We start from the raw sequence: 13,827 nt of genomic DNA, 5'->3' as shown, positions 1-13,827 counted from the left end.
CTTTTGCTGATCTATAAAGGCCCTGGAGACTATATGCTAAGTGTGCCACATGCTGTGTGAAGTCTTGACTTTTAAATATTTAATTGAATTTTGATTTGATGAAAGGCTCTGATCTGAAAACCCCCGAAAACCAATATCAGTTTATAAAATAAGCAGCATCACAGTATTCCCTGTTTTTTCTATATGCACCTGCACCTGAAACAAAATTGATTCTACTGCCAGGACTGCCAGAAGGAGACTTTGGGATGCAAACTGGGACACACAGGCCTATTACCCAACCCCCCCCACTACAATGGCTGTTATTTTATACAGGCAACAGTTTTAAAGACCAGGTAGACTGAGACTGGAGATACAGAATGAACCTTCTTTTACCTGAGGCCTTGAGATTGGCATCATAATAGTGAGGAGGGTAATTTTCCATTTCTGATCTCTCTTCATTGCACAGAACTGGTTTCCGTAGCACAGAGTTGGTGAACACTTTCAGGCCCATATCCTAAATGTGAAAGAATCTATCAAATCACTCAGAACATTCACTAGCTGCCAGTGCATATCACTGATTATCATTCCTCATTTCTCCCCTCCCTCATCCCAGTTCATCCTGTTCTTTCAGCCTTGAATGTCTCAGCCCTGTGTATTTCTTCTGGAGCAGTGACACCTCGTGTTCTGCAAAGAGCAGTGATGATGAGTCTGATGTTGGCCTTATGTCTTAGGGTACAGGGCCAGTGGAGTCCAGTGTACAGGAACCAAGTGGCCTGCATCACAGACACAGATCTCTACAAGAAATGCCTGGAGTCGTGAGCCAAGGCCATGGTCCTGCTTAGGTATTGTCTACTGAACCATGGGCAGCAGCCCAGTGATTTTCTAGCTGTGATTTTCAGAGCTCCTGAGTAAGTGATGAGGAAAAAAAGGCAGAACTGGGATGATTGCATGCTTTAGGCAGTTTCAGGCATCAGCTGCCTTCTCTCAGCAGTAAGAACCATCACCTGAGAAAGTTGAATGCTAATGCTGATGAATTCCTCTGGAATCCCTCCCACTTAAAGAGCCTCCCACACAGACCACATACCCTGAAAATCTTGTAGACATCTCCATCACGGCTGACATTCACAGGTTCAAAGTACAAGCCATCAGCAAAGATGGTTTTGGATGGGGTACACTCCTGTGGCCTGTCATCTTCCAGGTTGAGCCCATTGTAGTAATAGCCATATAAATCACCCCTGTGAAGCTGATAGTACACCTGGAGGCAAGAATGAGTAGTTTAAGCACAAGGAAGGTCTCAGGCAGGTGCAAAATCACTGATATTCAAAGCTTATGGTGGTCCCTGAGCAATCCTGTTGACTTCAGTGGGCTTAACTAGTGATGCCTACCTAGAGATGAATAAGCAATTTGGACTGAGCTGTACCCTCCTCCTTCTGAGCCACAATCATTTTGTGGAGTTAACTTGAGCAGAAAGCATGGAAGTGCAGTCTTGAGTTGAGCAAAGAGGAGATGAGTGTTCCAAGACACTAGCTGTCATCTACAGCTTTTGTTCTGGGCCCAAGGCCTATCTGAGCAATGTAAATGATGCAATTATGTAAAAATTAGGTAAAAATGCAATTTTGACACAATCACTCCACAGTGAGGAAATGTGCTGTCAAGGATTTACATAAGGCATATTTTTGGGATATATGTTACACTGCCATGCTTCCCAAAAGCAGTGCTGTGCTATCAATTTCTGTCTTTAAATCATACAATTGCCTTAGACCTTCCTTTAATCACAGATGTCTGTTTCCAAGGGAAAAATAACAATACAGTCAGAGACATCACAGGTGGGAACTGGGCTGTTCCTAGCTCAAAAGAACACAGGGCTGGGGATGTGACTTACACTCTCAGCAGATAACTCTGGCCCAGACTGAAGAAGGACGCTCTGAATTGCTCTCAGGGCACAGAAGGAGTTGGCAGCAGCTTCCAGGTGGAGTCCAACTCTAGAGCCCGGGAGACCCTTCTTCTCAGAGAACTTGAGCTGGACCTGGAAATTAGCAAACCCAAGACAACCCCACGGAGATTAGGTGAATTGGTTTGGCACAGAGATATAAATCTCCCTTTTCATCAGCACTCACTGTTCTCTGTAGGACAAAGCTCCTACCGCTAGATGGCCCGTCCGGATCAGCTTGTAAAAACTCACATAACCCCCTAGGCACCCTTCTCTCTCCGTCCTGGGGAGTTTTGTCTGAGCCTGAACCATAGGTGCTAATTCCAGGGACGGCTTCTCATGATCCCAGACATACCTGCACCTTTTCCATTCCTAAATGCCATGCCCAGTGCAGGGCTCTTGAAGAGATCGTTTCCTGACCATTTTTCAGCAAACCCCAATATATCCCTTAATAAGAAAGCAAAGGTTTCCACCTTGTTTTTGAAGCATATATCACTGTGTATCCTGGAGCTGTCAGCCACTATCTCTCCATGAGGATGCACCGTGTAGAGCAGCAATCTGGCACTGGGGGCCAGCTTCTCAGTGACAGTCAGTGTGATGGAGAATGTACCTCTGGAAGCTGTGGAAGGAACATGGATCAGGGAAGGACAAGCCAGCAAAAGAGCATATTTTATTCATAATCTAGAAACACCTTTATAACCCAAGGAATTGGATATCGGAAGACTTATCTCAGTGGCTGAGGGACAGCTCCCATCAGCAAGATAACAGATACAAACTGGGAGATGCTGAGACTGGGGTACTTTGCAGACAGAGGTTTATGCTGGGAAGAAGTTAAACATGGAAATCTGTGCACAATTGCTATGAGAAGACCCCCCCTTCCCATAGCCTTTGGGTCTCAAAACTAGAACCTCCTACACCAAAGGAAATAGAGCAATATCCCGAGTTAAAGGAGAGTTCTGTTAACACTAAGAGATAAGAAATTCTTCTCTACATGGATGAAAATTTGAAGTGTATGGACAGGGAATTAAGCTTAAGACTAAAGATGGTAAATATGAAACAAGTCCTATATAGGGAGAGAGGCTTACTTAAGCCACTTCCTGAAGTGTGCAAATGGACCAGGTTCTGCAAGAAAACTGATTTTTAACAATGAAAGAATAAAGGTCGGGATTGCTGTCATTTGTGGGTATTTGGAGACTTCTGAAAGGGCAACGAATTTCAAGAGTTGACTGCTAAACATCCCTTTCAAATGGGGCACCTATTATTCCAAACTTTAAAATGTTTTATTATTCTATTTAGTGAAGACTAGGATGTCACATAGAGACCATAAATACTCCTTGGCATTATAAAATACTGCAATAAAACATATGAAGGTTGTATTCCATGTGTTTGATCACAACAAAATATGTTTCTATTAACAAGATAAAATTGGTTATGATATGGGAGGTTGGCTAGATGCTGCAGCAAAAGAAAATTATTCTGTGAGCAGTAACAGGTCATGGGATTTAGGGACTAGTACTTGATTTAGCCACAGTTCTCTGCTTTCATCACTTGCTCTGTGCTCTGAAGTACGAATAGTAATACGGTCTGGAACTTACCACCAGAAATGCTGACATGCTTCTGGCCACTGAGAGTAATTTTTCCTTGTGTCATCACCTGGGCATAGAAAAGTCTCATGAAAGGGGATCAAAAGCACCTTCTCCCTTCCACCATGAAATCACTGATTTTGAGTATTGTCCTGACAGGCTTTGAAGGCCATCAGGTTGAGCCATGATCCATAACCACTGTCTGATCGCGAGATTTCTGCCTTATAGGGTGTTTGAGAGAAGCTGAAAAAAAGGTGTTTTAGGAGTAGCATTAGGACTTACTACATAGTAGAAGTTTGTGTGTGTGGCATTGCTGTAGCCTTCTCTGTTCAGAACATAGTGAACATTAATTGTTCTCTGCTGGCCACAGCTGAGCTCCTCTGTCACTGGCTCAATTTTCAGAAAGCTGTTGGTCCGTGAGTAGAAACGCTGGACAAGGAACGAGGCTTTGGGCTCATTATCAATCCCCCAGATAAAGTCTGCACATTCACCTGGTGCCTGTTTGACCTATGAAATGGAAAACCATATATGTGGAATCAACAGTGTGGGAAAAAAACAATTCAAGGCAGGTGAGGGGCAAAGGTTTCTTTTCTGTAAAATATTCTGTTGGGAAACTGATTTTGTGAGGCTGTTTAAGCCACAAGCAAGAACTGGTGTGAAAAATTTGTGTTTCACCAATGAAGAGTGAGTGGCCTTCTGGACACCTTTAGGCATCCAGATGCCTTTGGCACATTGTGATAAGGGGGTTATTTTAGGTTTTTTCAGGCTTGGGACCAGTTGCGTAAACTGCTGAGACTTACACTGAATTAGAATAGCATTGTTCTAAATGACACATTTTTACTCAGCTCTTTCCATCCCACCAGAATAAAGGCATGACAATACAAGAAGACCATGTGATGATAACAGGCATGAGTTTGTGCCAGCAGAAATGCAGGGAAGAAGTCAGCAGCAGTGAAAGATGCTGGCACGCACCAAGGCTAGATGGGGAAGGCAGTGCAGTCTCTGAGAAAGGTCCTCTAACACACAGAAGAAAGAGAAGGAAGGTGAATGCAGAAAGAGCTTCTCAAGGGGAGGGAAAAGCAGGGAGGGACTGAAAATCACTACAACCCAAAACCACAGATGGGTTGCAGTGTGCCTCTTCTCAGGCAGTGGTGTTTTCTCATCTGAGTTTCACAGAGTTTGCAGGTGTTCCTTCTAAACCCTCTCTCCCATGAAGTATTTATTCATGAATTAGATTGTAGCCTGTGTTTACTTACTGTCAGCTTCAAACTGGGATCGAAGAAGTTGGATGTGTCAAGGGAAAAAGCAGCAATGCCGTTTTTGTCCGTGGTATAGTTGGCCAGATAATCTCCATTGAGCTCCAGCAGGACAGTACTGTTGGCAACAGGCTCACCCTTCATGCTTGTCACAGTGATCTGAACACAACAAATACCCAAGGGATTCAGAAAAAAACAAAGAACAACAACAAGAAAAGAAAAGCTCTGTTTACTAGAGGATGGTCACTTAAACACTGAGGGCTGTTGCAGGGAGTAGAAATCAAGAATGAAATCTATTGAAGAGGCACATGCTGCACAATATTTTGAGGGAGCAGGAATTCTGTGACAGGAAATCTCCCATCAGTGGGAAATTCCCATCAGTGCAGAATAAGCTATGTGTCACAAAGGGAGGAGGAATATTTATTGGAGAACATTGATTAACACACCTAAACCAACGAGATGACTTCATGGCCACTGGCAAACTGTGGAGCTCAGTAGCACCTTTTAACTCCTACATGTCTGTACACACCCACAGTCTCCACTGCCCGTCAGGACAATGCTTTACAGGTCATCATCCTTTTTGTGCCTGGTTTATCCTGCATGTGTAGGTTGCTAAGAAGTAGGAATGTGCTCCAACATCTGTACTGCTGTAAGTAAACATCCCTGGGATTGTGTGATGCAACACAGGGTGAATGCTACCTTTAGTTTAGGCATAACTGTGTCTGAAGCATTTTCTTGAAGACTCCTCTTCCCCACTCATATGACCTTCCACTTACTCACTTTTTAGGCATCCTCTGACTATGGCAGAAAAGAGACCCTGACCTGCCAGGTGTGATACAATTCTCTTTTTTTCTCTAGGAGTATCAAGAGAACTATACAGACACTGTTATGCAGCATTATCTTGAGAAGCTGACAGCACATTCAGGTGACAGCCATAAATGGGACATCACAGAGATCATCATGCTGGACCTCAAGGAGTTTGGGTCTAAATGTATCCTCTCATGTACCTACCTCACCATGGTAAGGAATTCCCCTCTTGTAATAGGAATCCATATTCCTGAACAGCACTTGGTCATTGCCTTGGTTGACTGAAACATAGTCATAGGCCTTCATCTGGATACCTGTGAGACACACCCAGCACAAAGGAGAGGAAACAGAAATCAGACACAGGCAGAAAGCTGTTCCTTTTGATAAGCTCTATGGAGTGGTCATGCTCTGGAGGGAGAGCCACACAAAGAAAACCATAATTGCTGCCTGTTTGCCACACAGATGGTGATCCAGGGGATTCCTCTCAGGAAGGTTTAATCAGTTACTCCCAACACCCATTTGGTGTTACCTGTCCCATTTTCAGTGACGATGCTTTCTATGTTGAGGCTGGCATACATCATGGCATAGCTGCGGTACAGCTGGAATTTTTTGATGGAGATGACAGTGTTGAGGCAGCCATCCTTTCCCAGCTGAAATTGCAGCACAAAGGGGAAAACCCATTTTTCTCAAGGCTTGCAAAATTGCTCCTCATTATGTTTTATTGCATCCCTGAAGAGCTCCCTGCCTACCTTACATTTCTTGCTCCCCAGCTCCCATCCCACATGACTATTTCAATATTATCTACTCTAGAACGTGGAAACTTCTCTCCTTATCCCCTCTAGTTTTCTCTATGCTCATGCTCCTTCTTAAACCCATCTTGCATAATGCGTTTGCTCTGTGACCACAGCACATTAAGTCTGAGGTAGTGGACAAATTATTCACCCTTTTAACATTAAGTGTCCTCAAAGACTCCCAGCAGAGTTCTGCTGATTAGATTTGGTAAGAACACAGCTCCAGTGTTTCAGAAATTATTACAAATTTACAGTTTCATAAGCTTCCCTCCTTCCTATTTATTCTTTCTGAGGGAAAAATCAGTCTTTTAGTGAGGTTCTTTCAGCATTGCCTATGAGATAGAGAGAAAAACCACACCACTGAGATTGTCCCTCTGGTGTTCCCTTGGAAATTAACAAAGCCACTGAATACTGTGCTACATCCAGGGTAGTAAAGCTGACAAGGAAGAAAAGACTTGTGATGTATCATACCAGTCCAGTGACAGCTTCACAGGTTTTTTTCCAGTTTTGTGCACACAGTGGACTATAAAAGCGCTGCTGACACACATTAATTTGGGCCTTCCCTTGCACTGGCTGGCCATAAGTGTACCTAGGAGAGGAAGGAACATGAGAATTCAATCATGTGGATTTAACATGAGACCTGCAAAAGTTGCAGAGCAATGCAGACCCTAAATCCCTCCGCAGTATCCAGAGCACAGACAGAAAAGCAGTTGGGAATTACAAACAGTCAGCCCTAGCAGAATTCCCTTCTACTATTTTTAGGCTGTTTCTGCCATTTTATTAAAAAAACCCTGCTTCACCATAGTTTTGGTGCAATCATTCTTTAAGGTCTGAAGCTGGAAGGCAGTGCTGGACTCAGGATATCATTCCCTGCATCTTTTTCTCATTGGTACCTTCCTTACACAAGGCAGAGCATACTGACCTATTCATCCTTTTAGTTCCTGGCACCCTGCACTTTGGCATGACCACAGCCAGCAATTTTAATGATAGACTCTCATTTTTTGTAATAATAAAACACAACAGCTAGCAAGTAGGAAGTGCTTCATTTGGACACACACAAACTCTCCTGGTTTTAATTCTGCTACGTAGCAAGAGAAGAATCATAGACTCATAGGAGAAGAATATCATAGGAGAAGAATATAATGGCATTCATTATATTTTATATCATGAAAGTCATAGCTAAAGGAATTGCTCTAAGCCACATTCTGAGCCAGCAGCAGGATCTTTGCTTTCCAGCAGAGCACACCATCCAATGCCTGTACCCTTTTTTGTACAAAATTGTGCTGTCTTCAGCTCTAATACTTACGAAGCACAAACGTTCACCCTGACTTCTTCATCGAAGAAAGAAATTGTCTTTGGCCCAGTGGTTGTCACTTCAAATTTTGGCAGCACTGAGAATGTAATGTGAATATGACTGATCAGCAATTGCATGCCATACACAGGGGTGTGTGCGTGTGTGTGTGTGTGTGTGTGTGTGCAAGACAGTAAAAATAAAACAAAACAGTTGGCAAAGACATTTTCACCAACAAGGGAGAGGAAATGGATCAAAGAAGAACCTAACTAGAAACTGGCTGTAGTATATGACAATAGAAAATATAATCTTCCGTGGCAAGATGAGTAGCTTCTGTAAAATTAAATAATAATCATACTAATAACTATAACAGTCACAGAAAATCTCATGGTAAATCACTTTAATCTCCTTTCTTAAAGAAAAATGAGTAATGCCAATGTCTCAAACTAGTTAAGCCCTGGAGTACAAAAGTTATTATGCAATAACCTTTCTCCAGTTGCACTGAAGGAGAAAGGCAACAGATTAGGTGAAATAACAAAATCAAATATATTGCTGACACCACCTCTCTTCAACTTATCTTTTATCCCAGGTCCCATAGCTGGGAAAGGCCTGTTTCTCATGCACCAGTCCACCCAGCTCTCCCCATGTCTTTCTTTTCCAGGCATAATGTGGAGAATTCAAAGAACTTAAACTCTGCATTAGTAGCTTTTATCTGACTATGGCAGAGCCTCACTGCTAGCACAGGGTAGTTTATGAGCCTTTGCTTACCATACTCCTCCACTCTGAAGGACTGGTACTCTTTTTCACCTGACTTTGTCTCCACAGTAATTTGGTAGGACCCCAGAATAGGCTCTGGGATTAGTGGAAAGGAGAGCTGGACGATTCCATGCCTCGATGTCACCTCCAGCCACTGGAAGATCTTGTTTTGCTCTGGATCCTGGAAGAAAGAGATGTAGCAAAACCTTTATCACCATTTCTTGCCTTCTTTCAAGGCCTGTCTTCAGACATATTGGCTAAATGAGTCACAGGCTAGGAGTGCTTTGGGGCTGATGATGTGTGCTCTGACTTTGCATCTCTGCTTGTGGATTTAACAAAACTAAGTCTATGTTTAACTGGGAATTAGCTACACTGACAGATGGCCTCAAATCATTCAGAAACAGTTCCTGACTGGGACATAGGTTGTGTATGGGATACAGGCTGCCTTTCTAGAACACTTGTAACATAAATCTTTCTGACTCAGCTGCCTTTGTAAAGCAGGAACATTATGCTGGCCTCTCTCAGAAAATGCTTGGAGATGCAGTGATGTGAAAAGTGGTAGAAGATGATTCATTGTTAGCCCATCCCCATGAGAACATGGCATTTCAGAAAGTCACCATTCTTATGCCTATGTATGAGAAGGAGGCTGTTTAACCAGTTATTTGCTGTACTCCTCCCAAGGTGAGCCTGGACAGAGCACTCCTCTTTGAGCTCTAATGAAGGGCACAGCAGCAACCCCACACTGCCTCTGACTAACAGCTCCAGTTGTGCTGATTTCTTCTCCTCTGGTGCTGGTAGAGGATATTGCCACTGTTCAACCTCAAATCCATTGGCTTTAAATGGTGTGCTCTGGATGAGTCTCCCTCAGCTCTTGAATCTATAGGAAATGATGTAGCACAGTCTTCCCAAAGGAGTTTGTGTTTAATTCCATGTTGTATCTCTTACCTCAATGATGATTCTGGGATACTGGAGGAGGAAATAAAGGGAGAGAAAAAAATTATTAAAACTATAATGTAACAGTAGAGGTTGATAAACACTAGAACATAAGGAAAACTGTGAACAGCTTTGTCTGGATAGAGAAGACTGGGCCCGGGAAACAATTTACAACTCATGTCTGTAATTAAAATTTTAAGAGGATAACCTGTTTGTGACTTTTTTCTGCAAAAATTTTCAGTCTTTTTCTACATATCTGAGACTACAAAATCTGTGTGCTGTGAGAGATTTCCACAAGTGCTTTCAGAGACTTACCCTCTACAAAGGCAGGGAAATGATGGAGTGCGAAGGTAAGGAGTTACAGCAAATATACAAAACACAAAAAATACAAAATATAAATAACATCAGAAAGCCTATCCCAGGCCCTTCTTATTTGATATCGAAGTGAGAGAGTCTCAGTCAAGAGGTACCTCAAGAGGGTACCTGAAAAGTTTTGACTATCACTCACACTTACCGTCTCCTGAACAGGTCTGAACTGGGTGTCCAAAGTGACCACACGAAACATCACTGAAAAAAAAACAGGACAAAAAAGGATTACAGAATCATCAAGGTTGAAAGAAACTTCAAGGACTGTCTAGCCCAGCCATCAACCTGGCACCAAGTGTCAGATCTCCAAGTGTCACATCTCCAAGTGTCACATGCAGATGCCTCTATCATTTATTTTATTGGCAGTGATAAATAATTTTCAATACTCAGCTTTGACCTGGGTTTTTTTGAAAACTAAAGAGTGCCCAGAGAACATAAAAGGATTATCTTAGCCAGTGAAAAAAGAAAACTAAAATAAATGTCAGCTGAAATGTCTTCAATTATTACCCACTCAGACTAAAGTATAATTATGTTAAAGAGATAGCTAACTCCACCACAGCTAGTAGTGTCATTTAAGCATTGTGATGGAATTAGCACTTTGAAATAGATCAACAGTTAAGGAGAAGGAGTTGTAACAGGAACTGAGGTGCTTGTTTCATTTTTATATTAACTTTATTAGCTCCAAACGTAACCTATTATTTTCTGTATTTTTAATACTTTTAAAATTAAAATAATTTTAAAATAAATAAAATAAAATAAAATAAAATAATAAAAATAAATAAAATAAAAAAATGAAATAATTTTTATGTGACTCTGCTCAAGTAAACCTGACAGAACCCTTAACGAAGTACAAACACATGAATTCTACTATTTTGTTGCACTGTTGTGAATTGGTTCTGTTTTTCACTAACTTTGATATTTCAAACTAAAATGAAATTCTTATTCCACGAGAGTAAGTTTCTGTCATCCTTGACCCACCCTTTCCCTCAATTTCTCACTGTTCTAGCTGACTCAATCCCTTCATCCACCTGTTTGTCCTGGCTTGTAGAGGGGTTTGTCCGTCTGGACGAAGACAGCACCATCCACATTCTGAATTGCCACTGATCTTCTCTCAGCTAAGTCAACTGTGGCACCTTTGGCTGAGAAGGAAATGAATGCCAGGGCATCAGAAGTAGCAGGAGGAACCTGGAGAGGAGCAAAACCCCAGAGGAAAAGTAGTAAATAAGACATGCTGAGGTTCCCTGATGCCCAGGGTTTTAGAGTAGGATACTGTCAGTTGAGTCATAAACAGCTTATGGAAAGTCATGAGAAGCCCCACCTTTGTCAGTGAGATAATTTCTGGGAATTTCTGCTGTGGAAGGCCTGTAATCTGTCATCAGGTAATAAAATTTGAAGCTGTGTTCTGTCCTCTGCATTTTCCTGCTTACATGCAGGTTGCCACACCTTTAACTCTGAAGTGTTTTCTCCTGATGCATTCTGGAAGACCTCACCTTGGGACATTTTTTCTTGTGTGTCCAGATCTTGCAGAGTCAGGAAAGGGAATAACTGGGATCTATATGGGACCTATCATCTTGCTTGATACTTCAACAGTTCCATAAAGAGCAAGTGTGATAACTATCTAAAGCTTTGCTCTATTCACTCTGGGAATGGAGACTGGAAGTCTTTCTCTAGCTCCTTTCTACAATCCATGGGTTTTTTTTTTCCTGTTTTTTCAGCTTTTCCAACAGTTTATCTTATTTTAAACACTTTGTTTTCTTTCCCTCACTGACAAGGAGAGTTGCAATCAGAATTATTTCCAGCTACTACACCCTTTTCAGTAGCTTCCAAAGAGAAAATACCTTGAACTCGCCACACTTGAAGAAGTCATTCTCTGTCACGGGCTCCTCAAAGAGAGTCCTCTGGATGGTGCCATATTCCAGGACAACGCTCAGGGACACGGGCTCGCTGAGGCTGTGTAGCTGCACACAAGCCGTCTGTGGAGCGTCGCTCCGCACGACCGATGGGACCAGCAGCACATACTGGCTGTAAGACCAACAGCAAGTTCAGTCGTGCAGGAAAGGCAGGGCAAACAGCAGAGGACAATACCACACAAGTGCCATAGGTGTGAAGGAAGACATGATCCAAAGCTTGCCCAAACCAATGGAAGGATTTAATTTCTTCAATGGATTTTAAATAATATGCTAAGGAAGTACAAATGTCAACTTTTTAATCTCTCACAATTCTTTCTGAGCTGAGGGACTGGCATCATTCTGTGCAGTGCCTTACCCAGCACGATACTGCACCTCTCCTTTCCAGGTATTAGCACAGCTCCAATTACTGAAGTGGCTAAAGCACGGCTGCATTTGTCTTCCCATGACCTAGGTGTGCACTTAAACCTCTGCAGCCTCCCCCATGGAGAAGTGATATTTAGCTTCTTCTTGGGACCAATGACAAAAATACTAGTAAAGGGTTGCAACAATCTTTAAATTTCTTATTCTCTGGATATCTCTTGGAGAGGAACTGACATAAGTCAATCCACTTAATACACAAGAAGTGATCTTGCTTTTCCATTTTAGCAGAAAATTCCAGGGAACACTCAATCTAATCTGCATGCTCAGTTCTGTTTCCATGCTTCTGTTTCCATGTTCCTGTTTCCATGCTTCTCTCTGTCTTGTTTTCTTTGTTTCTTTCTTCCATTGAACTTTTTTATTTATACTTTTTCTCTATATAATTAGAGCAGCCTTCCTTCCCTGGAATACCCCTCTGAAAAACATTCCTTCATATTTGTCTGTTTGTCTAAAACTCTGTTGCTGTCCAGCAGTTTGCTGCCCAAACTACTCTTTCCAAATAACCTATGACAGAATTCACAAGCTGGTTTTGTAGCACAACATGAATCACACAATTTTTCTTTCTAATCTGATCCTTTCCCTTTTTTGCTCCCACAGCTCTGCCAGGTCATATTGCCTTTATTTTTATTTTTACTTGCCTAGTTCAGGCTGCATGAAATTCAAAGCCCAAAATTAAAAGTATTAATATTAACAGTGTATTAATGTATTAGCTTCCTCATAAACAGTGGAGGAAGCTAAGCTGTCTTTCTTACTGTTTTCCTTTAGAATTTTTGAGAAAAAGGTTTAAGCTATAACGTTGGTATATTTTTGAATACTGTGGCTGAAATCTTCTGTTTGTATAAAGCCATGGACACTGACAGTGCTAATATGAATATTATTGTACTGGGTTTGCTGTTCAGCATGGTTTCAGTCCCAGCCACTGCCTGGCCTCTGGCACCTCCCCATACACCGTGCTCTCTCGGTGCTGCTGATGTATATCAATCCTAATTATTAGTATTACTTGTTAGTCTAGTCCTGAGTCTCCTTGCCACTTTACCCACACACATCACACTTCAGCTACTCAAGTTCCAGGTTTCTGTCATTCACACTAGATTTTCACAGCAGTTTCATGATGGAGAGCACCATTCCAAACCATCCTTCAATGTCATCTACGTCCAAGTCAACACATTTAAGGATCTATGTCTCAAATATCCTGTTTATCATATAGCACTGTCCCAGAAGAAATAAGCTGGTGGGAAATACAATAAAATATGTTATCATATAGATACAGAATGTGTGACCACTTACGTTTCAGAAGACACTACGGGAAACCAGTTCAAGGACAGAATACAGAGAAGAATCCTTGACCACATGTCTGGGTGTGAAGAGAGACTGATCTCAAGCTGACAGCCTGTCCCTGGTTTTTAAATGGGCCTGAAAGGGTGCTCCTCCTCCACGGCTTCAATCACAGTCTAACAAAAGATATTAACATAAAATTTGCATATGTTCCATTTCCTCACTACTGTCTGTTCTCACACTCCTTGAACTCCCAAACAATTGCTTTGGAAGCTCTCATATTTCACATACCTCCGTGAGGTATTGCAAGCCAAACCGGTTCCTGCCTATATGATTGTTTCATTGAAGCTCACCTCTTTGATTATCATGTCATTGGCTGAAGATTCCTTAATGCTTCAACTTGTTAGTATTTGCCAGTACTTAAGTATTTCCTTATTCTGCAATGGTGCCCTGTAGATACATCATACAACAGAAATAATCATGTCTGCATGGGAGCCAGGATGGGTAAAAATACACCAATACAGCTACAGCTG

General features: G+C 42.0%; 1 protein-coding gene across 1 annotated transcript in view; it reads right to left on the bottom strand.

The window, feature by feature from the left end:
- LOC139592767 (ovostatin-like) overlaps window positions 1-13,403 on the bottom strand; it is a 29,363-nt gene extending 15,960 nt beyond the window's left edge. The window contains exons 1-17 of the mRNA XM_071432987.1: window positions 13,307-13,403; window positions 11,531-11,714; window positions 10,721-10,877; window positions 9,841-9,893; window positions 9,339-9,359; window positions 8,406-8,574; window positions 7,653-7,737; window positions 6,818-6,935; window positions 6,085-6,205; window positions 5,760-5,869; window positions 4,749-4,907; window positions 3,775-3,999; window positions 3,505-3,562; window positions 2,383-2,528; window positions 1,862-2,005; window positions 1,064-1,234; window positions 373-493 (exon numbers count right to left, since the gene is read on the bottom strand). Coding sequence (XP_071289088.1) covers window positions 373-493; window positions 1,064-1,234; window positions 1,862-2,005; window positions 2,383-2,528; window positions 3,505-3,562; window positions 3,775-3,999; window positions 4,749-4,907; window positions 5,760-5,869; window positions 6,085-6,205; window positions 6,818-6,935; window positions 7,653-7,737; window positions 8,406-8,574; window positions 9,339-9,359; window positions 9,841-9,893; window positions 10,721-10,877; window positions 11,531-11,714; window positions 13,307-13,371 — 2,107 coding nt within the window. The 5' untranslated portion in view covers window positions 13,372-13,403. The remainder of the gene's footprint in view (window positions 1-372; window positions 494-1,063; window positions 1,235-1,861; window positions 2,006-2,382; window positions 2,529-3,504; window positions 3,563-3,774; window positions 4,000-4,748; window positions 4,908-5,759; window positions 5,870-6,084; window positions 6,206-6,817; window positions 6,936-7,652; window positions 7,738-8,405; window positions 8,575-9,338; window positions 9,360-9,840; window positions 9,894-10,720; window positions 10,878-11,530; window positions 11,715-13,306) is intronic.
- Window positions 13,404-13,827: the final 424 nt, after the last annotated feature.

This window comes from Agelaius tricolor, unplaced genomic scaffold (assembly GCF_023055355.1).
Source record: "Agelaius tricolor isolate 1412-34295 unplaced genomic scaffold, bAgeTri1.0.p SCAF_9, whole genome shotgun sequence".
In the NCBI taxonomy this organism is placed as follows: domain Eukaryota; kingdom Metazoa; phylum Chordata; class Aves; order Passeriformes; family Icteridae; genus Agelaius; species Agelaius tricolor.
This window is presented reverse-complemented; position numbering and strand designations above follow the sequence as displayed.